The sequence below is a fragment of the Colletotrichum costaricense genome, assembly GCF_030867565.1.
Source record: "Colletotrichum costaricense strain IMI 309622 chromosome Unknown Scaffold_26.1, whole genome shotgun sequence".
In the NCBI taxonomy this organism is placed as follows: Eukaryota; Fungi; Ascomycota; class Sordariomycetes; order Glomerellales; family Glomerellaceae; genus Colletotrichum; species Colletotrichum costaricense.
Genome location: NW_026848255.1, coordinates 16,581 through 40,809, shown reverse-complemented (window position 1 = coordinate 40,809; position 24,229 = coordinate 16,581). Strand labels below are relative to the sequence as shown.

The window sequence follows — 24,229 nt, the reverse complement described above, 5'->3', positions numbered from 1 at the left end:
ATCATGGGCCATAAAGAGTACGACACGCCTAAAAAGGCACGGTTCCGTGGAGCCTAGATATTTCTTACTGCTTAGGGTTATGAGTTCAAGAGGAAGGATCTCTATGAGTTTTTCGATATCAGCGAGCGAACAGGTCGCGAGCTTCTGAAGGACCCGTATGGGTGCGACCGTACGCGCCACAACAACCCGGATCTCCCAGAGACACGCGGGCGCAAGCGGAAGGTTGTCGACGAAGGCGCTGTCGATGAAAATGGAGAGCCCTTGAAGAAGAGGAAGAGGAAACCCGACAACAAGAAGAATCCACAAAAGAAAACAGGGGCAGTGAAGGCTCCTGATTCAACGCGAGCCTCGGAGAAACAGACGAGCTCCAATTCGCCAGCAAACGAATTATCGCAGGCAGCGCCAAATGCAGTTGACCAAATGCCTGGCCCATCTCAAGCTCAGTCCGTTCCCTCTGGCAGCTATGTCAACTATTTTACGTCCAGCGTATTTTCCACAGTGGATGGAGGACATCCGTATCCTTTCTATGGAGAACAATCTGGCCAAGGTCGTTATTGAACTTCAGCTACATCTTCTGAAAATGATTTGACACCATGCACAGAGCGTGCTCGACGACACGAGCAACAGTCAAACAATTTCATCCAAGTCATTATCATATTACTCCAACGGTGAACCATTCATACACAGCCCCAAACAACAATACGCGACAGTTTGGCCGATTCTTAAACGACCCCTATGCCTAGTTCACCAACTCATACAACTGACTAACAGCGCCGACACCCTCTCTTGAGTACAGCGCCAGGAAATGTGTCGGGTCCCTGTTGAAAAGTCCAGGCCAATGGGCCTGCGCGGGTCCCGTCACGACACTGCCGCTCCATGTCTTACCGTGGTCGACACTGGTGATGACCTTCATCTCACCAAAGTTGTAGCCGTCGGCACCCTCAACGTCCTCGTTGGTCATGAAGCTAGCGACGAGCGTGCCCCATACGTTGTACACCTGCGGCGCGCCCGACATGCGGCCGTTGCGCGCCGTGTAGAGGCTGCCGCGCTCGCCCCAGGTGTAGCCGTCGTCGTGGGAGAGGACGTAATCGACGTTGAACCTGCCTTCTCTGGTGTGTTCGAACACGGCACTGTGAAGGGCTCGCTGTTAGTTTCTCTTTCCGGATGGGTAGGGAAGCTTGATTACCACCCAACTTACATCAAGTCTCCTTCGTTGCCAATAGGCGCAACACCGACCATACCGTCACGGGACAAACGATCGCCGCCCGAGACAGGAATCCAGGCCGACCAAGTCTGACCGCCGTCCTTGGAGTATTTCATAAAGTTGTCCTGGTCATCAGCCGAGTTCTCGGCCGAATAGTAACACTGCAGCGTGCCATCCCTCGCCAGACGCAGGTACGGCTCCCACAGCCCGTTGACGCCGTTGGGCACGTGCTCCTCGACGGTAGACAGATACTTAAACGTCGCGCCGCCGTCGTCCGAGTACGACACGGAGATGCGGAAGTAGGTGTAGTGCCCTTCGGCGCCCGTGCGGTCGTGGTTCCGGTAGGCGTACAGGATGCGGCCGCCCGGCAGCTGGATCGGCATGGCGTTGTCAATGTCGTGCGTTGCCCTCTCGCCGCGGAAGACCTCGCCGATGCGCTGCCAGGACTGCGCGCCGTCGGTGGAGCGGACGACGCGGAGGATGCTGGTCGAGCCTTCTTTCGCCGCGTAGCCGCCGATGAGGGTGCCGTCGTTCATGAAGCTTACACGGATGTAGTTGCCGGTCGGGTCGATGACGACGGGGTCGCCGGCGCGGACGACGCGGCCTGGCAGGCGCTTGTCGAGGGGTACCGGCGTGGTGGTGGCCAGGCCTACGAGGGCTAGGCCTGCGGTGAGGGTCTTTGCGAGGTTGAACATTATGATTCTAATCTTGGGGGGGTTCTTGTCGACCTATGGGTGGCGATACATCAAAACGAGTTGAGGCGTCTCATGATGGACTCTTTATGTGTTTCCATTTCCATGGCGTCTTGTAAGCGCGGCATGTCGGAGCCAGTACCAAGAGTTTTGTGGCATCATGTCAACTCCACGAGCTGACTTGATCAAGGATGGCTTTTTCCCTCTCTCCCTGGTCATCTCAATTTGGCTGCCTACTAAGGAAGCAGAAGCTTGCTGAATGCCTCTACGGATACCGTTAAAGGATCAATTGCATCTATGTTGTGGAGAACGCTCCGCGGGCTGAGTTCCTGTTCTTGAATCCTTCGCGCTTTGCCCACGCAAAATCCCGGCTTCCCCTGCAGGAAGCGGTGTATTCGTAGAGCTCCTCCAATAAACTATGCTGTTCATCCTGTCAGAAATATTGATTACCTCTTGCGGCTCTCAAGACTCCACAGCACTGGTGAGAGGCCAGGGGCCCCAGAAGCTGCGAGCTGACATTGGATATGCTGGTTGGTTGCGCTCGAATCCTGGTCTGGGTACCACAATTCAATTGCTGGTGCCTAACGTTCACCACTTCGAGTTTCTCACCTTTGCTATGGCTTCTAGTCACCAAGGGGCGGTTGCTCCCGCGCTCGTCTTATGATTGCATCTATATTGGACGAAGCACAGAAAACGACAGCCGTGTTTTCGGTGTGTGGCATACCAACTGCTTTCTAAGGCATCATAAGCCGCTGTTGCATAAGTATCAATATTCAAGAAACGGTTACTTCCTGTGGCTGCTACCTGTCCAAGCAACGTGACACCTCTACGCCGTCAATCAAGGCAAGGTAAATTATTGAACTTTGGTCACATTTCAAGGTGAAGTATGCCTTGTCGTCATGTCGGTGAAAGCAACATTCATAGCGATCAGCGCTTGGATGTTGGTGACGCTACGTTAGTTTGTGAGTAAAAGACTGGCAACGAGCTCTGAATGTAGCTTGTAATGAATGAAGGACTTGCACTCCGTGTCGAAATTCACTTCGGCAGGAAGCCCGGTCGAGCCAGGACACTGTATCGACAACCAGCACCGCACTCCTGCCAAGTTGTGGTCTCAGTGTTCCCGTGCGACAGTCAATCGTACAGGGAATCTCGCGGAAGCCTTGGAGAACAACAACGATTCACAATACTGGTCGGAAGGAACAAGAGATCTCGAGACAGCGTCAATTCTGCCGTTCCCTGGCCGAGGAAGTCTAGAACAAATACCGACACTAGCTACTGGCCTCCCAATACCAACTAGTTTTGCTGTCCGTCGATGGCACCGTTCGTCATGGTTCCCAGAGCTGGTCGGGGGCGGAATGGCCACTCACGTTCGAACTCAACCTTGTCAATCTTCTTCACCACTAAATGATCATCAGTAAACGCCCACATCCAAAGAGACTGTCGTATCTCGATACACTCACATTGCCCAAACACGTCGCGCATACGTCGCTGGTACCACCAGCCTACGAAGCTCACAACCGCCATGAACGCTATCGCGGCAATGGCGACTGGCTTCCAGTATTCTGCTGCTTGTCAGACCCATGGTCTCCCCCTCCCCCCAAAAAGGACAGAAAGTCCGTTTGATATTGAAACTGCGTATGTGACTTACTTGTGGCGGAATTAATCATTTCCCGGCTGTTCACCGATAACACAACTGGGGGACGTCTCTCCTTCGGCTCCAACCAGTAATGCACGTTGACGAAGCACATGTTGGTGCGGTACACGCCCATGATTTGCATCAAAGTACCGCCGAGACTGACAAAAACGGCGCTCAGCCCAAAGATGATTTGCAACGAGTAGTACAGCGAGGACCAAAAAGTGTGCAAGGTCCAGGATCCCGGTTTGCTGGCGTGGGCTAGGAAGTCCGCCAGCTTGGAGCTGGGCGAGTGCGTGTCTTCGTGCCACGGAGCCGTTGAGGGGTCGTAGAATTTTCGATGATCGAGCCAGCCTCCCTTTCTAAATATGTCCAATGCTCTGATGCGGCGTTTGGGGTTGGTGACGTCGCCCGGGGCGCCGATGTAAGCCCATAGCCATAGACCAATCTGCGCGAGCTGGAGACCAAAGTAGACCAAGAACGTCAGGGAGCGGCAGGACAGCCCGATTTGGGGCGTGAAGAAGGCCAGCATGAATGCGAACAGGTAGGGGATACCGACGAGGAGCAGAGTGAGGAAGAGCAAGACGAACCAGTCGAGGAGCGACAAGGTAGTTCTGAAGCGTAGATCCTTCATATCGCCATCGATATCCTCGTGGCCTCGATACTCGACATCAGTTCTTCTGCTATAGACTGTCAGAAGCTGCTCGATCCATTGCTTCTTGGTGTGGCCGCGAAGCCATTGCCAGGCCACCTTGTAGCAACTGGGATAGACCAGATCGAAGCGTAAGAAACCAAAGACGTAGGTTGGATCTTCCGGATCTTCCGGATCTCGCTCTGTTGCCAGAACCCCCTCCAGGATGTTGGGGTTGTTTCCAGCAAGTAGTAGCCCGGAAATGATGGCGATATGAGGAATAATCTAGCTTGAGTTAATCGAGGAATAGTAGCCAGGAAGTGAGGACTCACCATGTACCATGATCCAAAAGCGATGGATTCCCTACAGAATTTGATTAGTACGTTTGCGGCTTTGAATGATATGGAGACTAGACCTACGCGATGTTTTCATCTCCCAACTCGTCAAGGCTAGTTAGGAACGAAAAGATAAATCCTCCGAGGAAGAAGCTGGAATAGTCAGCAACCCGCAGACTGCCTCGCTTTTTCTTAAGGACGGTACTTACATTACTGGTGCACCAACAATCGACCCGAAGGAATACTGGCAGTGCAACATCGTTCGGAGTCGGGTTTTGGTTCTAACTATGCAACGCTCAGTCTCCCGGGATCGGGGCCATGGCTCTTGGATGTGTTCACGCCGGTCGCACAGGCGATTTGAACAATTGTGCCTGGCCCACTGACGCGGAGACTGGCCCCTAGAGACATTGTCATCATCGTAAAGCCGTAGATCATAGAGTAAAGTCTCCATGTGACGCCAAGGAGATGCCGTTAGGTGACCAGTGGAATGACGTGGAAATGCCTGCGTTGAGACGGCGTTGTTCGCATTTGGCTGCGGAGCGGATGAACGCCGTCTGATGCTCTGATTCGGCGGTTCTGTATCCATTGATGTTGAGTTTGCGACAGTTTGGGGCGAGGTCTGTTCTCGATGGGCTAGGGACCCCAGTTGTATATCTCTGTTCTCGACAGTACGATCTTCCTGGGGCGTTGATCCTATCATAAATTCCCCTTGTGCAGTGTGATCCTGGTGTGATACGTGCCCATTTTCCAGAGGTATTGCTGATACGGCGGAAATATATGCTTGTCTCCCCCATTCCAGGGTCTCGCGGTCTAGAGCGAGATCAAGGTTCCCAATCAATACCAGCATGAGGCAACGGCACCGCATGTCGAGCGTCAGTCGCTTATTTTGGATTTTGTCTCTGAGAAACTCCAGAACCCGGTTATCTAGCAACGCTTCATAGAGGCCGCTCAGAATCATGGGGCCGGCGAAGGCGAAGCAGATGGAGAGCCATATGATCGTATCGACTGTGACAATTATGCCTGCCAAAATGGCACCGATAATTGCTGGAATGATACTTTTGATGCCGGCGATATCTGCTACAAACAAGGCGCTACAGCGATGTCAGAGCAAGTCACGAATCCTGGCATGTTATCGCTGGGTTGTCGTACCGATAAACATGAAGTTTCCTTCGTCTGGGCACCGACAGACAGAATACCACGGCTGGTAGCAAGAAACCCGACAGAGAGTGAAGCCAAGCATTCAGGTTAGACTTGTCACTGAGAGACCAGCCTGGGCAGTTGTCGATGAACCATGCATATTGGACTTGCACCTCAGGGGCGCCCCCAAGATGTGCCTGTGCTTCTGGTGAGCCCTCATTCTCTTGCGGCGAAGAAAGGGGTTTTCAGAACCTACATCGTTGTACTTGGCGTCGCAGGGAAACTGACTTCGGAGAGCGGCGTCTCGAAGGTCACCTGTGGTAGATGTTCCTATTTTAGTAATAGAGTTATTGGCGATGACCAACGTTCCGTTCAAAATGTCTAGACCGACGTAGACGGCTTTGAGGCAGCACCATGTGTAATTTTGACTCCCCAAATAGACACTGCCTGATTTGTTGGGGAATTGCGCATCTAAGTCGGCGAGCTGCCAGAAGACGTCCCACCTATTCGTCACATTGTGGATGTTATCTGCTGATCGAGCTACTGTCGCAAGAAGTAGCAGAGACCCGAGAACTCGGTTCATCGCTCAGACCGGGTGGTATCGGTCCACGGACTATTGCAGTGGAACTAAAGAACGGCCGACATCGAGACCAGGAAGAAGGGGGGTTAAGCATGATAATAAGCATGACTTGCGAGCCTACACAGGGGTGCAAATGCAATCATCAGCAACTGGGTCAGGCTGGGCGCGAAGAGTCAATATTTCAGCCTCACTTGAGCCATTCAATCAATAAAGATGGTGTCGTGTGACGCGGTGCTGACCACCTTATTGGGTGTTCAGCCTGGCATTAAGCAGGCTGCGACGCAGCTCGATCGGAGACTGCAGATAGAACGGAACGAACACCCAATGACGGAAAATGGATTGACAAGAGAGGAAGGAGATCCGATATCGAGACAGACCAAGTTCAAAAAGAAGCAGATTGCGGTCAAGAAAGACGAGCTATTATTTCCGCTGCTTTGGCAAAGGAGGCAACAAGTAAAGTAGGCACCAACAGCTGCCTCAGATGAGGAGCAGGGCGGCTATCAGCTGCTCTTTCCTGTCTTAGTTTGTAACAAAATTGGCAACAAATCAAGTGCAAGGTCAGATAAGCAGGAACGGTTGAACGCAACCCTCCGATATGGCTTCGGCCGGCTGGAAGGTCAGACCGTAGTTCTGGCTCCACGGAGACTCCTCGGAGACTTGGTGAGCTTCGGTGATGCACTGACCCGACGGACACGGAGGAGACTCTCGGTCGGCCCACTGTGGTCGGAGAGCCTGTCGTCATTCACACAGTTCCAAGTCGTAGCAATAACCAAAGTCCCATGTCGAACCAGATTTATCATTTACCATTGAGATTTGCAGAGGTTCGACTAGACCTTCCAAGCAAACGAGTGGAGCTCGGCATCCCGAATTACCTTGATTCCAACAAGCCCTAGCGAGCTTACTTCTTCATAGTGGATCACGAAGCGGTTGTGCCCGAAGGATCTGACCTCATGCGCTGAATTCGCTTAATGAGGAATCCCTACCTGCCATGTTTTATTCCCAACATTTCCCGTAACTATAAAGCTGGAACAAACCTTCGCCAAGATATCGTCTGTCTTTTCGCATCTCGACAAGCATCGTGGGGGGGCTTAGATTACATCGATTCATCATGGGATTCATCCTCCAAACGAGCATCATCTTCACCGTGATCCTCGGCGTGGCCTTGCAGCTCGTGCTCAAGGATCCCATTTGGCTGGGCCTGGGAATCGGCAAGGAATTCCAGCCTCTCTCCGACTTCCCCTACTCGTGCCGTCGCATCGAGGACCCCAGACTGCAGGCATGCGAGGATATGTGGCTGTCCGAAGCCACGCGCCAACTCTTCCTCGCCTGTTCTGATCCCCTCTCTCGCCAGCAATGGCTACCAAAGTACGTGTTCTAAGAGCAGCCCCTCCCATCTCCGTACCCGTCCCGTCCCGTGTGATCGCCCCGCTCCCCGTTCCCGGGCCGGATCGGTGTGATCCGGAAAGGCAAGCTAATCTCACCCCGCTCCGGCTTCTAGCGCACAGCACATGAACGCCTCGGGCCGCTCAACGCGGGACGCCGTCATCGCGCTGGACATTGACATACCCAAGGGTGATGCATTTGAGTACCGCGTTCTCGAGACGCCGGGGTTTACGGGCACCGCCGGCGACGGACTGCTCCAGCTCGTCGGGATCACGGGTATTGACGCACCGAAGGGCGATAGAGTCGAGATCCTCGTGGTCAACAATGGCCCTTCCGTCGATCCCGTCACTGGCACTCTCCTAGACCAGAAGAGCGTGGGCGCCAACTCGACGATTGAAGTTTTCGAGACCGGGCCCAAGGCGATGGGGATGAAGCACGTCCGCACGTTTGCCAGCGCCAACATTTCGACGCCGAACAACATCGCTGCATTGTCTAGCGAGGAATTCTACTTTACGAATGCAAATGGGCCCCACAAAGTCGGGCTGGTAAGCGAAAAAGCATGCAATGTTCAAGACAGGAACAGGTTCAGCTGATGCACCGTAACTTGTAGCAATTCTTCATCGGCCCCTTGATGGGCGACGGCGACGTATCATTCTGCTCCGCCTCGACGGGATGCAAGCGCGTCTCCGAACGTCACCGCATGCCCAACGGCCTCGTCCGCGGCCTCGACGGCCTCATCTACGTCCCGAGCTCCATGGCGGGTGGCGTGCAGGTGTTTGAAGTGCTTTCAGGCAACGACGGCAACGGACTGAAGAAAGTGGTCGACATCCCCGTGCCCTACGCCATCGACAACCTGTCAGTGGACGGCAAGGGCGACATCTACGCCGCCATCTTCCCGCGGGGCATCGAGATCCTCCAGGCGGCCAAGGACCCGCTGAACGCGAGGCCTAAGAGCGCTGCGGTGCGTATTCGCAAGGAGGGGGACGGCGTCTACGTGTGGGAGAAGATTATCGAGGACGGGCTTGGGGAGGTGTTGCCTGGGACTACTACGGTTGTACACGACGCCAAGACGGGGAGGTTGTTTTTTGGTGGTGAGTGCCGGTTCTGCCTTCTGCGTTTTGATGTATGAATTGTGTGGCTAACTTTGCTTAGGTGTAACATCGCCGTTTATTGCAGTCTGCGAGCCCAAGAACTGAGGGTGGATTGAGATTCGATGCCATCTCTGGCATGAATGTTGACTGTGGAGTTCATGTCTACGCAAACTAGTATCCTGTCATAGTGAGATGCCGCAGTTTCGTCTTGTAAAATCTCATCTCTCTAAACTCCTTGGGGTAAGTCGTAAAGTTATGACCGTTGCGCTGTGAATTGCGACTGAGATGAGATGAGATGGGCACTAATGATGCTGCAAGTCTTAAGCACATGTGAAGAATCGGGGGTTCAAGGAATGCTCATGCCGCCACAGGGTACTCGCGCCAAGTGAGATTCACATGGAATTCATTGACACGTGGGAGGCCCAAGACATTAATTGACTCTTGCAATTGTCCCTACTTATCATCAATCCTACACCAATTTCGCTCGAATATGATTTATTATGAACGCCGATTTATTGTCCGGATGGATTACAATGAAGTGCAAGACTGAATGAATTGTTTGAATGTTCATAACTACTAGGAGTTGAATGGCAATGTTGTCCTATCTCAATTGCCATCCGTCATCACATGCCAAAACCCCCAAACACCACGACGTTTTCCCCAGACGGGCGAATCCCTGGAAGGCTTAGCGGCGCTCCGGCCCTGCGTCATAGGGGCATGTGGGGGAACCGGGGGCTGGGGACAGGCCGTCTCCAGCGTGACTCGCCCAGAGCCGAACCCAGCCAGATTTCACCTCTAACCGTGGGACCAGACAGGTCCTGGGGCCGAGGTACGGGTACCGTCCACCACTCCTTGCCGCAAAGGTCATCCACCGCCCATCAACCACCACCACCAAACGACTCCCGACTACAACTTGTCCGTCTCAACTTCACACAACCCCGTTCCCCATTACCTCCGGTCCGAACCCTCCTAAAATTCTCCTCCGTAGACGTACTCTGTACTTGTCGCTCATTTGCTGCCTTTCCAAAACGATCGCGATCTCCATGCGCCGAGTGGAAGCTTTGTTGAACCGATAGCGACTCCATCGTCGCATTCCGTCGTCCACTAGGGGAGAGTACAAATTGCCGAGGCTAGCCACTGCGACCGCCCACACATAGACGCAACACCCAGCAACGACCTTTGCCAAACATGTCGCTCGCCGCCCTCGATGGCCTCAAGGTAGAGCTAGCTATACGAACGAGGACTAGAGTGCATGGACTGACGCGCATCCACAGGCCGCAATCGAGCGCATCATCCTCGACCCCAAGTACCACGACATTCTCGCCGTCGTCAAAGGCGCCCGCAATGGCGCCGTCTACGGCGCAAAAGTCCGCTTTCCTCATGCCCTTGTGTATGTAGTGCATCCTCACTCCGTTCTCATGATCGAGTCAAAATGCTAACTTCAGGCCCTCTACAGCATGATATTCCTCTTCCGTTCTGGAACGTACGTGACCACCCTCCTCACCCCCAGCGAAACCACCTCCCGGCTAACATAGCAAACCTCAACAGGCTCCGCCAAAAAGCAGGCCTCGTCTTCCGCGCGACCCGAACACACGCCCGCAACCTCGCCAAGTTTGCGACAATCTACAAGCTCACAATGTACCTCCTCAAAAACTACGGCCCCAGCCCGGGCAAGGAAGGGCCCTACGACTCCTTCTTCGCCGGCCTGCTGGGCGGCTACATCGTCTTTGGCGGGCGCTCCCCGCGTAGCGGCAAGATCTCGAGCGTGAACCAGCAGATTGTCATCTACGTCTTTGCGCGCGTCGTCCTGGCGCTCGCCCGCCTCGCCGTGGCCCCCGGCAAGGGCCTGCCCGTCGTCAGCCGCGACGACGTCTCGGCCAAGATCAGCTACTACGCGTGGCCCGTCTTTGCGAGCACGAGTTGGGCCATGGTCATGTACCTGTTCCGCTGGCAGCCGCAGGAGCTGCAGCCTAGTTTGCGCAGCAGTATGACGTATATTTACCAGCAGAGCAGCGAGTGGGATTCGCTGAGGAACTTTATCTGGCATAACAAATAGATGGACCGGCGCTTTCTCATTGGGAGTTTCTGGTGGGTTGGATGGCGTGTACTTTAAGACGATTTGGCGTTGGTGGCGAGCTGTCTTCGGGTTTGGCTTTCGTTGATATTGGATATCGTGACCGGATGATGAGTTACATATGAGAAAGAACTCTGGCGGGATCTTGACAGCTTCGTGACATGGCATCATAGACCGGTCTCTCACTCATATACAAGTACGATTCGGGCTTTTATCTCACCAAGCGCGTCTTGTCTCTGGATAGGTGGTCTATTGCTTGTGGTCCCTCCAGGAGGAATTCGGTGACGTCCTCATACTACTCCCGAAGTCTTTGCTTGTCATAGAATTGATGACGGATCTCTGATGCCTGCGCCTCACTCAACATTTGTCTTGCGTCGCTCGAACTCGCTAAAATGGCCTTGGACATGTCCCACACCTGTCTATTTCCCAAGGGCTGACCTGGTCATATGTGCTGCCACTTGCTCGAAAATGGGTATATCACACCCAACACGGATATATAGGTCCAACATGCGCCACGGGACTACGTGTATTCGAGTATGAATACGGCCAGGCAGAGGTACCTTCCGCACATTGTCATGAACCTCACCTTAAAGGTATATACCCCCCTTCAATCCCATTCCCGTCACCAGCAACAGCAGGCGCCCCTCTGGGTCGGGGGGTCAGGTCAAACTGGGCTGGGTGGTGGAGTGGTTCATGGTCAACAATTAACATCGCAAACCAGCCTACTCGACGACAGACTTAGCGCATACGAGAGTCCCCGAGTTCGAATCCCAGCATGAGCACCAAGAGATGTAGCCACATCGGTGGTGAACTCTTTTTTAGATGTTTGGGGTAGCTTCTAGATGTCTCACGCCCGCAGACCTCCTTTTCTTGATTCACGTGGATAAACGCGCGGTCAGAGTCATAATTAACAGCACGGAAGTGCGCTATGTGATTATTGCCGTTACTCCAGTAGAACAACGCGAATTCGGTGTGTATTCCACTCCATTTGGATGGGATCCTACGGCTCAGATGCCGGATAGCGAAGAAGTGGACGCGGCCTTGGGACCCGCCTAGATTATCATTTACATTGTGTCAAAGTAGAGAATGGCGTCGGACCAGGACGAGAGGACGAAAAACCCCGCTGTTGCGTTAGATGCTTGCCGCGAAGACAGGGATCGTTGCCCGGATTCCGCGCGGAGAGTCATTTGGCATAGGGCTGTTGTGGGTTCTTATGTAGGCGTTAATTATGAAGAGTGTGAAGAGGAAGCATAGTATGATGCGAGGGAGCGCCTCAGAAGGAGGAATGGGAGGATCATGGCATTTGAGTTCAAAGCTTATGTCCGTGGGCTAAGATGATGTTGGTCTTTTCATAAGTGCCAGGTATTCATTCATCGTGCTCTGAGGTCTGATTTGAGCTCGCGGTCAGCTGAAGTAGCGTACTGTCTCTATATTCTAAAACAATGAGAGTGGGGGACGGTGAGCTCGGAATTGAAGCGATCGTGAGATTCCCTCGTTGTGCCCCTGTTTGCTGCAGAATGTCAAGTGCACCTCAGTGATGGAGTTCTAAGTGGGCCCCATCGCAAACGGTGTGGCGTGTGGCTGATGTTAGGAGATAAGGTGACACACGCCACACTGAAGCTTATCGCCGACGACCAAAATTCCGTCCATCATCCCAGATCTCGGACCGGCAGACTGCAACTGCGAGAAAAAAGTTCTCTCATGAAGGATTATCAATCATCTGCCCATAGTAGACGTTTGTTTCTGTAACGTACTGGGGCAGCAATTACCATGGCATTCCGATCCAGCCACGGCTTTGAGATTACCTGATCTAGACCCTGGAGGTTTGCCTAGCAAAATACACCATGAACAGGCTTCATCCCACTCTCAGCCAAGTCGCCGCGGGCTCTTGATGAAGCTTGGCCTTGTTGTTATTTGTTCCCGGCAAAATCCCGAGGTCCGGTAGTGCGGCAGGACGATGGTGTGTGGGGCAGGTATCTGAATCGCCGGGCCGTTCGCCGCAACCTCGTAGCATTTCTCAGCACGTCAGAACTTCCCGACGAGTTTAAGGTTGCATAGTTCTGTTCCTGGTTCTTGGGCCTGCGTCGACGCCTCAAAGACTTGGTCTGGGAACTGACAAGGCTGCATTCAGGCTTCATAATTGGACACTGAGCAAGATTGAATGTTGGCCAAGGTACTGATCACCACCGGGACGTCACCACGTTCTCTGTGCTCTCCCTACCGTTTTGGGCCCCCTGTTGCGAGACAACAAGTTGATCAAGTCACAAGCTCGAAGCTGTCAAACGCAACCCCACCGACACCCACGCGCCCCGTCTTCGTTGCCTCGCAGTCTCTGGCACCTCTGCTGTTCATCGTACTATACGATTTCTAAGCAGAGCCCTTGAAAACTTCGTCTGTCGACGTGGCTGCCCACCCAAGTCTCGAAGAGAGCTCGGACGCTCAACCCGCTTTTGGCAATATCGGGCCCAATTCGCCTTCATGATTCGTTGCCTTCTAGGTTATCGTCTGTCATCGTCTTTTTGCCCACACGGACCCATTCCGTTGCGGAGCCGCAGTTCTTTCTACACTAGTAGGGAGACCGCGTCCAAGGGGAACTCGATACGTTCGAGAACTTTTCCTTGTCGCCCAGGAACACCGCGTGTAGCGCCCTACAGAGTACCTCGGATTCTTCAGACTACCTTTGGAGTGGCATTTACCCAACCCACACCACCCCAATCCCTTCACATCATGGAGCAGTGCAAGGCACAAGCACCAGGACCCGGCTTCGGTTTCACCGCTCGGAGAGTGAGCGGATCTGGTGGCTCGCTGAGAAATGGACGGTAAGGCGTCCGACCCGCTCGCCGAGTTGTCGCCGTGTACGACGGAGGGGAGGTCATTTCTAAGCCTTCCAGGGCCACGGGAAAAGTCTTTTCGCCCAATGGATCAACAAACTCATTGCGGGAAGATCTAGTTGTGGGGGCGAGTGCCGAGGACTGCTCATGTTCCTGGTGGGACTCTCCAGATGATTCCACGACGATGCCGTCCGTGGTGGGCTCTTGGTTGACTTACACCAAGTCTCTGGAACATACAAATACCCTCAAGATCTCCCTCTTTTCAAGTGAAGAGAACCATCATCACAAGCTATATCTTCATCCATCACTCTGATCTACAGTAAATTTCATCTTTCTACTTCCATTTGAACTGCATTTCTAGATACCCCCTTTCGACTTTCAAAACCTACCTTTCCAAAACAATCACAATGGCCGCCGAGAACACCAAGCTCTTCCAGCCTCTCAAGGCCGGCAAGATGGAACTCGGCCACCGCGTCGTCATGGCCCCCCTCACCCGCTACCGCGCCGACGACGACTCCGTTCCCCTCGACCTCGTCTCTCAGTACTACGCCGACCGCGCCTCGACCCCGGGCACCCTCATCATCACCGAGGCCACCGCCGTCTCCCCGGCCGACGTCGGCGATCTCGACCTCCCCGACTTCTCCACCCCGGCCCAGATCGCCGCCTGGAAGAACGTCTTTGACGCCATCCACGCCAAGGGCAGCTACGTCTTCCAGCAGCTCTGGTCCCTCGGCCGCGCCGCTGACCCCGAGTTCGTCCGGGGCCGCGGCTTCAAGTACTGCTCCTCCTCCGACGTTCAGATGACCGGCCGCCCCTGCAAGCCCGACGCCCTCACCGAGGAGGAGATCTGGGAAAAGATCAACAACTGGCGCGTCGCCGCCCGCAACGTCATCGCCGCCGGCGGTGACGGCGTCGAGATCCACGGCGCCCACGGCTACCTCGTCGACCAGTTCACCCGCGACTCGGCCAACAAGCGCACCGACAAGTGGGGCGGCTCCGTCGAGAACCGCGCCCGCTTCCTCCTCGAGATCGTCAAGGCCGTCGTTGAGGAGGTTGGCGCCGAGCGCGTCGCCCTGCGCCTGAGCCCCTTTGCCACCTTCCAGGAGTCCTACTCCACCAGCCCCGACACCTGGGAGCAGACGGCCTACATTGTCCGCGAGATCAAGAAGGCCGGCCACAAGCTCGCCTACCTCTCCCTCGTCGAGGCCGTCGGCAACCCCGTCAACCTGGGCATCGTGCCCCGCCAGGTCACGGACGACGTGCAGCCCTTTGACGAGGCCAAGCCCCAGACGCTTGACTTCATCCTCGAGGAGTGGGACAACATCTCCCCCGTCGTCGTCGCGGGTGGCTACCTCGGCGACAGCGCCCGCTGGGCCGTCGACGAGCGCTACGCCAAGTGGGATGTCGCCGTTGCTTTCGGCCGCTACTTCATCTCCAACCCGGACCTCGTCTTCCGCGTCAAGAACAACGTCGCCTTCACCCCCTACGACCGCACTACTTTCTACAAGAAGAAGAGCAACGATGGCTACAACACGTACGAGTTTAGCGAGGAGTACAAGAAGGTCAACGGTGTTAACGGCTCCGCCTAAGTTCTTTTTGCCAAGAGACACTGGAAAGGGCCGAGGCTGGGAATGGTATAGAGGATATGGGCATTTACATGCATAGCATTGGAGTTTTTGGGTTTGGCATGATAAAAGATCTATGAGGGTCGATATAGATACACATGAATACAACTTTCTTTTTGTCTACTTTTATGTATGTTGGCTATGTGACGGAGAATGATGCTCGAGGGTGACAGTCTTTCCTAAACACTTCTTGGGTTCGGTGCTGATCTGTTTGACTTACATCTTTGTTCCTGCGTAATGTTGCCTGGCACTGACGGCGTTGCTTGGTAGCAGAGAATCTCGTCATTTTGCCGGCCTGGCCTACCCACTTGAGCATGCCCTGGTTCTGTCTAGATTGGATTTGGTATTTGCCCACTTTCACTACGAGATAAGCATAAACAGGGTCGTCTTACAATAAGTGAATGCTGTAGAACCACGGTTGCCGAGGCTGAGTCCAGAGCATCTAAGGGTGAATGATCATATAGCTTCATCATGACGACCCTCAAAACTGATGAGGTGCCCATGCCTTCTTGTTGCGTGCTACTCCAAGTTGTCGCTGATATGTGTTGTGTGATTTGTAGGCTGTAGCTCGCCCGATGCATCGATCTAAAAGGGACCCGCAGAGTGCCCAAACTGAATATTAGCTACGGATGCGTGAAGTGAGTAAGATGCTGCGGGATCTAATATCAATTGTGACATTATAGGCCTGGTCGTCAACGCTAAAGAACTGGGTGAGTTGTCGGACCATTAAACATCAAGGATACATCGCAGTTGTCCCATGTGTCGGATGCCATCGTACATGGGTAGAGGCACGGAACAGCTTCAACGGCAAAAGAGGAGCTGAAAGGGAACGAATCGGCGCCTCTGTGGAGCAGGAAGTCCGGTCGGCGGCCGGAGAAGAAACGGAGGACTTATGGTCCGAGCGCCCACCCGCCTTCCCCCAAGCGAATTTCAACCAAAAAGATCACATGACGCGGTAGGAGGGCAACCGAACCCTACCAAAAAGTGCGAGTGGGGCGATTGATTCGCAGAGAAGCGAAACCTCCAAGCGACTGCAGCCCCAGCACCCTTTCCAAAACTTCGACACCACCGGCAATTCAGCTTATTCGCCTTCGATAGACCGCATCGAAAGCGAATTCCCTGGCAACTCACAACCCGCAAAGATGGCTGACGACCCCGAATACGTACGTGCGAATCTCCTCCTGTTTCCCTGAGCGATGGAAAAAGAATAAAGCAATTTCGAATGGACGCGCCCGCGACAAGGAAAAAATGGGGGAGGGACTTGTTGCGTGGTGGCGTGGGCTTCACATCTTGGAACAGAACAGTTTTTGGCTGACTGGATGGACGCATACAGAACGCCGAGGAGGCTGCCGAGCTCAAGAAGAGAAGAGCGTTCCGCAAGTTCCAGTACCGCGGAATCGACCTCGAGGCGTACGTTTGCCCATATCTCACATCCCACCACCATCAATCACACCTGGCACCCCACGATCGACGAACACCATGATGGTTTCATCACCATCTTCCCTCTCTCCACCTACCTCACGATCCGAAGACACCGAGAATCAATCGCACCACATGAGGGGAACAGTCTAAGCTAACATGACTTCTCGTCTATAGTCTCCTTGACCTCGACTCTGAGCAGCTCCGCGATGTCGTCCACGCCCGTGCCCGCCGGCGCATCAACCGCGGTCTTAAGCGCCGCCCCATGGGCTTGATCAAGAAGCTCCGCAAGGCCAAGCAGGAGGCCAAGCCCAACGAGAAGCCCGACCTCGTCAAGACCCACCTTCGTGACATGATTGTCGTCCCCGAGATGATCGGCTCCGTCATTGGCATCTACTCCGGCAAGGAGTTCAACACCGTCGAGATCAAGCCCGAGATGGTTGGTCACTACCTTGCTGAATTCTCCATCTCTTAGTATGTGCCCCCCTTCCACCCCGATTATGCTGCCTAGACGTAGCGATACGCCGCGAAACAAATACTAACAGCCTACCAGCCGCCCCGTCAAGCACGGAAGACCCGGTATCGGTGCCACGCACTCTTCTCGTTTCATCCCCCTGAAGTAAGGGAGAGTATGGTTGTGGGCTGTCTATGGGAGGTTCTTGCATTCAAACGGGCATCAAGGCGAAACGGGAAATGGTTTTGGTAGCAAGGCAAGGCCGCTATCATGTTGTTTGGGCGATGATAGTTCAATACAACATCGTTGTCCGCTAAAAAGTTTGAGCCTCAAAATGGGAATGAATTCAACGAAGAGATACCAAAAGTACATTTCACTCTTCCACTCATACTTTGCCGTGACGTTTTACGACTGTCAATTTTCTTTTTGGTCGCGTAGGGAACCTTGATAAAAGTGGCCACTTTGTTGCAACTTAATTAAGCCCTTGTTCTTCAATATCAGAATGTCATCATTTGGACCCACCAGAATCTCGCTGACCAACCTGGAGGTTCAGGTACTTGAGGCTTATCACTTGTACGATACCGCTGAGGGCACCAGCATGGACAGTGATCATCTGTAACAACGGCACCGAAAGCACCTGGGTATATCTATGTCATGATCTATGCATCCTTTCTCATCACTCACATCACAGCTCATCCTTTCCAATCATCTTCAACTGCGCCTTCTCATGCGCATCAAGCCTCTCATACAGATCCCGGCTCCAGTGGCTCGAATCGCCCTTATTCTTCTCCATAATCGCCTTGACCGCAACCTTCCAGTTCTCGTCGCTCACGCGGTCGGCAACCCTCTTGGACCTGTCCGCCTCGGAGGCCTTGAACAGGGGCCAGACGCCAACGTCGGCGCCCATGTTCTCGTCGAGGAAGCTGTCCAGCACGAGCTGGCCGGTCTTACGCTGCGCAGTCTCCCATTGCGCGTCCTCGGGCGCCAGGACCTCGAGGAGGCGGTCCATGCCCTTGTTGGCGATGAAGTCGTCCCGGATGGTGGGGCTCTTGATGAGGCCTTTGATGGCGGCGACTTGCGCCTTGGCCTTGTTCGCGGCGCGGAGGACGTCGTGCTTCGCTGCATCGCCGGCACCGTTCTCAGGTGAAGAGCGTACGAAGGAGGCGTAGAAGCCGTCCCGGATCTTGAGCTGCGGCGCCTTGTGGAGGGAGCGGCAGGATGAGTCCATCAGCTGGGGCCAGACTTTGGTCACCTCCTCGAGGGCGGTGGGGTTGTTCTGGAGAGCGCCGGAGATGATGGCTGCCGCCTGCTGGTCGCGGGGCACTGCGCCCTCGGACGGCGCGGGTGTCTTGGGGTCAATCATGAGGCAGAAGAGGGACTTGACGGTGTCAAAGGTCTCTGTGATTTTGAGGCCGTAGTAAATGTCGTGAGAAATGTCCTCGAGAAACTCGAGGGCCTCGTCCATGGGGAGGTCGCTTCCGTGGGGCCCCTTTTTGACGTACTCGAGACTCGTGTAGAACTCGCCCGACTCCTGCTTGGGTTGCTTCACCACGCCGACTGGTTCGTATTTTGGCGCGTCCTTGGGAATCTGCGCTTCCGCAGGTGCTGCTTCGTCCGAGTCCACGACCACGATGGAGCGGTCGACGGGCAGGCCCTCAAGTTCCGGGTTCTTCTCGGTTGGGTCGTTGATCTTGGCCTCCTTTTTGCCCGTGTTGATGTTTAGGCGTACGTGGAGTCCGGGGGGCAATTCTTGATCATCGTGAACTAATTGAAACTCTTCCGTGGGTTGGAAGATTTTGGGATAACATTCTGATGGGTTGTCGGTGTGGCAGATGAGCTCTACTTCCGCTGATGGTGAGGGCGCTGACGGTGATGAGGCGGAGGCTGATGATGCGAAAAAGACGAGGCCGAGAACGACCATGAAAATTGTGAATGGAAGAAGAGACGTGCGGGTTGATCTCCTCGACGCCATTTCGACCAATTTAAATAAAGGGTTTGACCTTTGTATGTTGTTGGTTGCAGAGGTGTTGAGATGGATGATATTGATGAATCTGGCCGGGTGAACAGATACAATCTTATCTGATGTGTAGGACCAGCTAAAAACGCTGTATTGCTGTAAGAGATTGTACGCAAGGTGGACCTCAAGGAACTTAAAACTTGACTCAGTCTAAGGATGCAATTTGATGCAACGATAATCGGTTGAAGAGATGCACGCCTTTATACACAACCGCAAGATTATGAATGAGTCAACAGTGGAAAAGGACAGGTTACCATCGCGAAATAGAAATCCGTCGAAGTCGTCCGTCTGGCCAAGTTGTATCCAAAAGCCCCATTAAGAGGCGATTTCACTTATTTGAATTCGGCAACCGATGATTGGCTCAATAGACGCGGGCGGTCGCGCTTGTGCGCGCTAGCGCTAATCCACGAAAAGTGACGCTCCTCCGGCACCTTGGATCAACCTCCACCAAGCCGAAGCTCCCTCCTCGAGAGACGTACTCCCAGCAACCGATATCCCATCGTCAATTGACACACCGTTTCCGAAACGTCATACACGATGCAGGCCATTCGAACGCGGGCTGTCTGCATCGCGCGCCAGTCACGGCTGACTGGCCTGCGCCAATCGAGAACCTACGCCTCCGGAGGTGACCACGGCCACCACCACGCCCACACCGTCGAGGAGCCCATTGGCGTACGTCTGCGAACAACCCCTCCTCTGTTGTCAATTGGCGGTCGATGTGCTATTGGCAGTTATATGAATCCAATTGGCTTACTTGAGACTCGATAGAACTTCTTCTGGGCCGTCGTTGCCATTATCCCGTCCGCATACGCCGTCTACAAGATCACCGCCCCCGGCAAGGACGGCGAGCCTCCTTACCTCACCCAGAAGATCCACGAGGCGTGGCACTGGCAGGAGACATGGAAGGAGAGAAATGCGCTGCACACCAAGGCCGTTGAGCAGGCCGGTTTCGACAGACTGCTCTTCTTCTCCACCCCTGCCAACCGCGATGTCGACCTCAGATTCCCCGAGTACGCCTCCCCCCAACCGAGCATCCCCTTGCGAAATGGAAGGCGTCTAGGCCTTCATAATGGAAAAGAGAAAAGAATAGAAGCTGACAACTGATGCCCAGAGCCGTGTCCAACTTCGCCGCCCGCAACGTTATTGCCGGTTCCCAGACCAACCTGGACCACGTAATTGCCCACTACAAGAAGCAGCACCTCGACGAGGAGGAGCGGAAAGCAAAGAAGCTTGCCGCGCAGAAGCAGGAATGAGAGTAGGGTGTGGTGTATGATACCGTTACATAGATCAACTCGAGGTTGAATCAAAAATTTCAGTTCTTTTGTTATCTGTTGACCATCCTCCAGTATGCTGTGGTAGCAACAGACGAAGATCAAGACGAGTGCCTTAGCTTCACTTGCTTGATCTTGCTTGGCGTCCTGGGGGCGGCTATTGGTTTCCTGAACTTCTGGTATGCTCATGCCTTTTGCACATCAAGCTTAGCTATCCCGTCTACCGCCTGCCATTGGGAGACCGCACTGGGCGTGTTCGAGCCACGGACCTGCCTGGTCTGCTTAGGAAGCTCTGATTCTTACGCTTCTCTAGTAATCATTACTCTATTATCAAATATGTCCCGTGCTCCACCGACTTCCTTCCCATTCCTGGTGAATCTCAACACTTATTTCCTCACAAAGAGCAGGTAAGCTATCTAAGGTATTTCGCGGAGATATGGCAATCACAGGTTCTGACTTCCTTACCTAGGTAAGAGTGTAGATAAGACCAGCAATGTCGTGCGACTCGTGACCACCGTATGGTGCCATCTCAACCCACCTTCCAACTCCCTGCTGTTGAATCGTACCCAACTCTCGCTAGCAGCTTCCCACCGCGAGTCGTTTTTGGGTACTTGATAAGGTATACCAAAGAAAGTGATCGCATCTTGCACCTGGCACCCAGATGGCTTACAAGGCAAGGCAGACGTTCGTGCACCTCCCTTCTCTCTCTTAGCTTCCTGGTATCTTCCTTCCACCATAATCTACTCTGCTTCTCTTCTCGAACTCATCCTCTTCTGTCGCCTTTCTCCCATATCTTCTCCTTCGACAGATTTCGTCATTCATCACAATCCGCATTATCCCCAAGACTTTCTTCGTTATTCATCCATTCTTCTTGTTAATCGTCCCATCGTAGTGCTCGTCGAGTACTTAGACATTTCATACACAACCCGCTACACACGACACAAGCTTTACGTCGTCGGCATCACAATGTCGCTACTACCCATGCCTCACATGCTCAGCTTCATAGAAGGCCCGAGGATAGCAATGAGAAATTACCCAATTGGGGCTGCCATTTTCCAGGGCCCGGCCATGTTCAGGGTGACCAATTTCCAACCAGAAGATGACCGGCTCTCCAATTTCTAGGAGGGATTGACGATGCCCGCTGCCAACGCAATCAAGGGGCTCTACCGGGAATTCTGCCCACGGCTAGAGGAAGTTCCCATGTCGCGACACATAATGAACGCTATGCACCATTCTATACTCTGCGAGTTCATGAACACCATTGGATTCATGGTATTCGGAAACCATCTCATACCTCTCGACCCTAACGAGCTTCTGCCTTTTGGAGACCCGAACGGAAATGCCCGGTTCACCGGATACTACAATGACACCATCTCCGTTTTCAGAGCCACAAGGGACATCGCCATGGGCGAGGAAATTCGGATGTGTCGTCCATCTTTCATGTGTCTCTGCACGCTATGCTCTGTTCCGCCACCAGCCACAGCCTTGCGGCTTAACCCCGCAGCCTTCCCGTTCTTTTCCACCGCTGGCAGTGCCACCAGTAGCGGAGCGGTCGACAAAGAAAGACACGTGCAAGCCGACGGGTGCGAGGATGACGAGGATGGCGAGAACGGCGATAACGAAGAAAGCAATGAAAGTGACCAAGACGAGGAAGGACAAGAGACCCTCGAGATTCCAAAGCGAAATAAAGGCAAGGGAAAAGCCGTTGATATGGAACTCGACAACGGTGAAGGCCCCAGCAGGCCCAGAGAAGAGTGGCAGGTCAGGGCAGAGGGCCAGGAAGAAGCCCCAAATCTCTACTCTGGTACCGGAAATAGTCCCCTTTCCTTTCGAGCAGCCTTGGCGCTACCGGCTCCGGGGTCTGCCGGGTCAAGACCTCGTGACCCTCTTACAATGAATCCGACCACCCCGTCTACTGGTAATCAGCAGCAAAAGAAAGTCGCCAAGTCCGACAGCGGTGGTGATGCAGAACATGTTGAGGATGTTGCCAACAAGGACGGAGCGAACGATATGGCACAAAACAAGAAGCTAGGCCGCACAGCTAGATTCAAACTGGTCTTGAGGAAGAAATTTGGAATCAAAGACAAGCGCGAGGCCGGGAATAACAAGGATAACCAAGCTGAAGGCGAACAAATAGAGGACAACCAATCCGGTGTCAAACATCCTGGTGACGGCGAGCCGGCAACCAGCGAACATCAGGAGTTGGCAGATTAGATTCCTGTTCCCGGCCGGGGATAGTGTTAATGGGCGGGCACGTATGGCAGACAAAAATTAGAATACGGAGGTCGGCGGGTGTAGCTTCAATAAATATGTTTACAAGGGCTCTGGGGTGCATTCTTTGCGTGATTCAACGATACTGGTGTCAAAATACTGAATGAACAGTTGAACTTAAACGCCAGAACCACGGTGGAAGTGGGAAGGTTGACCATATCCATGGGTATTTAAAATCAGTCAAGCGGTGTTAACTGATGCAACTCTGAAGCACATGTAGTTGGTCACCCGAGAATAGCAATGGTTCAGTTGACGTGTTCATTACTGGGCATGAAGCTCATAACCTTTCGCAAGCCTTGTTTCTCATCAGTGCCGTCATCACAGGACGGCGGACGAGCCACAACAAGAAAGCGGATGCTGTAAAAAAGCTCTCAGACCCACCAAAACCGTTGTGCCCAAAAAATCCCCTTGCCAGTTTCTCAGCGCGGCACGACATGTTCTGGCTGTGAATATGCGCAGCTGAACCGTGTCGCAGTTTATCTCCCGCAGGCACCTTTAAGATCCTCTCGGTAGCTTTCCCTTCTCCCCGTCTGAGTTTGGGAATCGACCTTTTCGGAATAGTCCCACCCCACCCAAAGCTTCAGAAGCTCATTGGGGGCCTAAAGCATCTCCACGATGATTTTGTTTCCCCCTTTTGGAAGCATCCGTAAGATGGATCTAAGAGTTTGGTGGTGGACCAGACGGTACTCGAATCTCCCTTCCCTTCCGGGGATTATGTCACCGGGATCCGCTCGGTTGCGAGGGGGAGATTGCGCCTCCTGGCAGGAACGGCTCCCTTAGAAGCCGTGGACTTTGACGAGCTATCGGGGAAATTGGGGTTAGCCATGTCTTGCTTGGGTTTATGCGGGGGAGTTGGAACGTGGGCGTCTCAACATGGATATTGGGGGGGGGGGGGAGTGATCTGACGTACCTTGGAGTCCATCTCGAGACCCTCCTGCTTGTCGATGAGGAAGTCGTGAATAGCCTTGCGCTGGTCACCTGTGCGTCAGGATTGTCAGTTTCGCTTATTGTATACGTAGGTGGCGGTGTATCTCCATGCTCGGAGCTCGTCTCAGCGGCCCTCGGTCGAATCGGGTGCTTCTGCCGAGGGTACGCATGACAGCGTGAAAACGAAGCCATCGCTGAAGTGTGTGACGTACCCTGAAGCTGCAGAACCTCGCCGAGATCCTGGTCCTCCACAATGGTGCCGTTGCAGGCAAATTTCTTCTTTATGACCTTGAGAATCTTCTTCTGGTCGAAGCGCTTGGGCAGGCCCTGGATGGTGGTGAGGGTCTTGCGGCCATTGCGCTGCTGGATACGGATGTGGATATAGTCCTGGCCCTTCTTCTGCTTGTCCGCGTCGCCCTCGTCCGCGTCCGCGAAGGGGTCGATGGTCTTGAGGTTTTCGATGGTAGTCATGAGAAAGAGCTTTTTGCGCGCGCGCGAAACGTCGATGCGTTAGGGAGGGTTTGTTAAGGCGATATGACGCGTTTCGTTTGGGACTTGAGAAGAAACCTGGGATAGGAAGATGTGTTGGGGCTGTTGTGAGGTCGAGATGTGTATATGCTCGTGTGAGGCTGAGGAAAAAGGCCGTGAACAGAA

At 53.8% G+C, this 24,229-nt stretch overlaps 12 protein-coding genes across 12 annotated transcripts; 8 read left to right on the top strand and 4 right to left on the bottom strand.

Annotated features, from left to right (window-relative positions):
• Positions 1 to 157: 157 nt before the first annotated feature.
• Positions 158 to 265, top strand: CCOS01_15822 (uncharacterized protein; the record flags this gene model as incomplete). The annotated part of the gene is made up of 1 exon (XM_060463960.1): positions 158 to 265. The coding sequence occupies one exon, from the start codon at positions 158 to 160 to the stop codon at positions 263 to 265; it is 108 nt and encodes a 35-aa protein (XP_060305341.1).
• A 141-nt stretch (positions 266 to 406) lies between these two features.
• On the top strand, positions 407 to 589 carry CCOS01_15821 (uncharacterized protein; the record flags this gene model as incomplete). Its single annotated transcript, XM_060463959.1, has 1 exon — positions 407 to 589. One exon carries the CDS (start codon positions 407 to 409, stop codon positions 587 to 589), a length of 183 nt encoding a protein of 60 aa, XP_060305340.1.
• Positions 590 to 739: 150 nt separating this feature from the next.
• On the bottom strand, positions 740 to 1,899 carry CCOS01_15820 (uncharacterized protein; the record flags this gene model as incomplete). Its single annotated transcript, XM_060463958.1, has 2 exons — positions 740 to 1,130; positions 1,199 to 1,899. The coding sequence occupies 2 exons, from the start codon at positions 1,897 to 1,899 to the stop codon at positions 740 to 742; spliced, it is 1,092 nt and encodes a 363-aa protein (XP_060305339.1).
• A 1,290-nt stretch (positions 1,900 to 3,189) lies between these two features.
• On the bottom strand, positions 3,190 to 6,215 carry CCOS01_15819 (uncharacterized protein; the record flags this gene model as incomplete). The annotated part of the gene is made up of 8 exons (XM_060463957.1): positions 3,190 to 3,296; positions 3,357 to 3,458; positions 3,545 to 4,445; positions 4,493 to 4,523; positions 4,580 to 4,648; positions 4,705 to 5,586; positions 5,645 to 5,855; positions 5,921 to 6,215. The coding sequence occupies 8 exons, from the start codon at positions 6,213 to 6,215 to the stop codon at positions 3,190 to 3,192; spliced, it is 2,598 nt and encodes an 865-aa protein (XP_060305338.1).
• Positions 6,216 to 7,320: 1,105 nt separating this feature from the next.
• CCOS01_15818 (uncharacterized protein) lies at positions 7,321 to 8,791 on the top strand (the record flags this gene model as incomplete). The annotated part of the gene is made up of 4 exons (XM_060463956.1): positions 7,321 to 7,577; positions 7,711 to 8,140; positions 8,206 to 8,686; positions 8,748 to 8,791. 4 exons carry the CDS (start codon positions 7,321 to 7,323, stop codon positions 8,789 to 8,791), a joined length of 1,212 nt encoding a protein of 403 aa, XP_060305337.1.
• Positions 8,792 to 9,874: 1,083 nt separating this feature from the next.
• On the top strand, positions 9,875 to 10,742 carry CCOS01_15817 (peroxisomal membrane protein 24; the record flags this gene model as incomplete). The annotated part of the gene is made up of 4 exons (XM_060463955.1): positions 9,875 to 9,904; positions 9,961 to 10,076; positions 10,143 to 10,169; positions 10,235 to 10,742. The coding sequence occupies 4 exons, from the start codon at positions 9,875 to 9,877 to the stop codon at positions 10,740 to 10,742; spliced, it is 681 nt and encodes a 226-aa protein (XP_060305336.1).
• Positions 10,743 to 13,487: 2,745 nt separating this feature from the next.
• CCOS01_15816 (NADPH dehydrogenase) lies at positions 13,488 to 15,180 on the top strand (the record flags this gene model as incomplete). The annotated part of the gene is made up of 2 exons (XM_060463954.1): positions 13,488 to 13,579; positions 13,953 to 15,180. 2 exons carry the CDS (start codon positions 13,488 to 13,490, stop codon positions 15,178 to 15,180), a joined length of 1,320 nt encoding a protein of 439 aa, XP_060305335.1.
• A 1,046-nt stretch (positions 15,181 to 16,226) lies between these two features.
• On the top strand, positions 16,227 to 17,258 carry CCOS01_15815 (40S ribosomal protein S15; the record flags this gene model as incomplete). Its single annotated transcript, XM_060463953.1, has 4 exons — positions 16,227 to 16,379; positions 16,550 to 16,626; positions 16,813 to 17,109; positions 17,189 to 17,258. Coding segments are annotated over 4 exons (597 nt in total), but the record flags the coding sequence as incomplete, so codon positions are not given.
• A 516-nt stretch (positions 17,259 to 17,774) lies between these two features.
• CCOS01_15814 (nucleotide exchange factor SIL1) lies at positions 17,775 to 19,061 on the bottom strand (the record flags this gene model as incomplete). The annotated part of the gene is made up of 1 exon (XM_060463952.1): positions 17,775 to 19,061. The coding sequence occupies one exon, from the start codon at positions 19,059 to 19,061 to the stop codon at positions 17,775 to 17,777; it is 1,287 nt and encodes a 428-aa protein (XP_060305333.1).
• Positions 19,062 to 19,643: 582 nt separating this feature from the next.
• CCOS01_15813 (NADH-ubiquinone oxidoreductase 17.8 kDa subunit) lies at positions 19,644 to 20,359 on the top strand (the record flags this gene model as incomplete). Its single annotated transcript, XM_060463951.1, has 3 exons — positions 19,644 to 19,778; positions 19,875 to 20,116; positions 20,218 to 20,359. 3 exons carry the CDS (start codon positions 19,644 to 19,646, stop codon positions 20,357 to 20,359), a joined length of 519 nt encoding a protein of 172 aa, XP_060305332.1.
• A 1,152-nt stretch (positions 20,360 to 21,511) lies between these two features.
• On the top strand, positions 21,512 to 22,591 carry CCOS01_15812 (uncharacterized protein; the record flags this gene model as incomplete). The annotated part of the gene is made up of 1 exon (XM_060463950.1): positions 21,512 to 22,591. One exon carries the CDS (start codon positions 21,512 to 21,514, stop codon positions 22,589 to 22,591), a length of 1,080 nt encoding a protein of 359 aa, XP_060305331.1.
• An 833-nt stretch (positions 22,592 to 23,424) lies between these two features.
• Positions 23,425 to 24,046, bottom strand: CCOS01_15811 (translation initiation factor SUI1; the record flags this gene model as incomplete). Its single annotated transcript, XM_060463949.1, has 3 exons — positions 23,425 to 23,448; positions 23,559 to 23,626; positions 23,788 to 24,046. 3 exons carry the CDS (start codon positions 24,044 to 24,046, stop codon positions 23,425 to 23,427), a joined length of 351 nt encoding a protein of 116 aa, XP_060305330.1.
• Between the last annotated feature and the right edge of the window lie 183 nt (positions 24,047 to 24,229).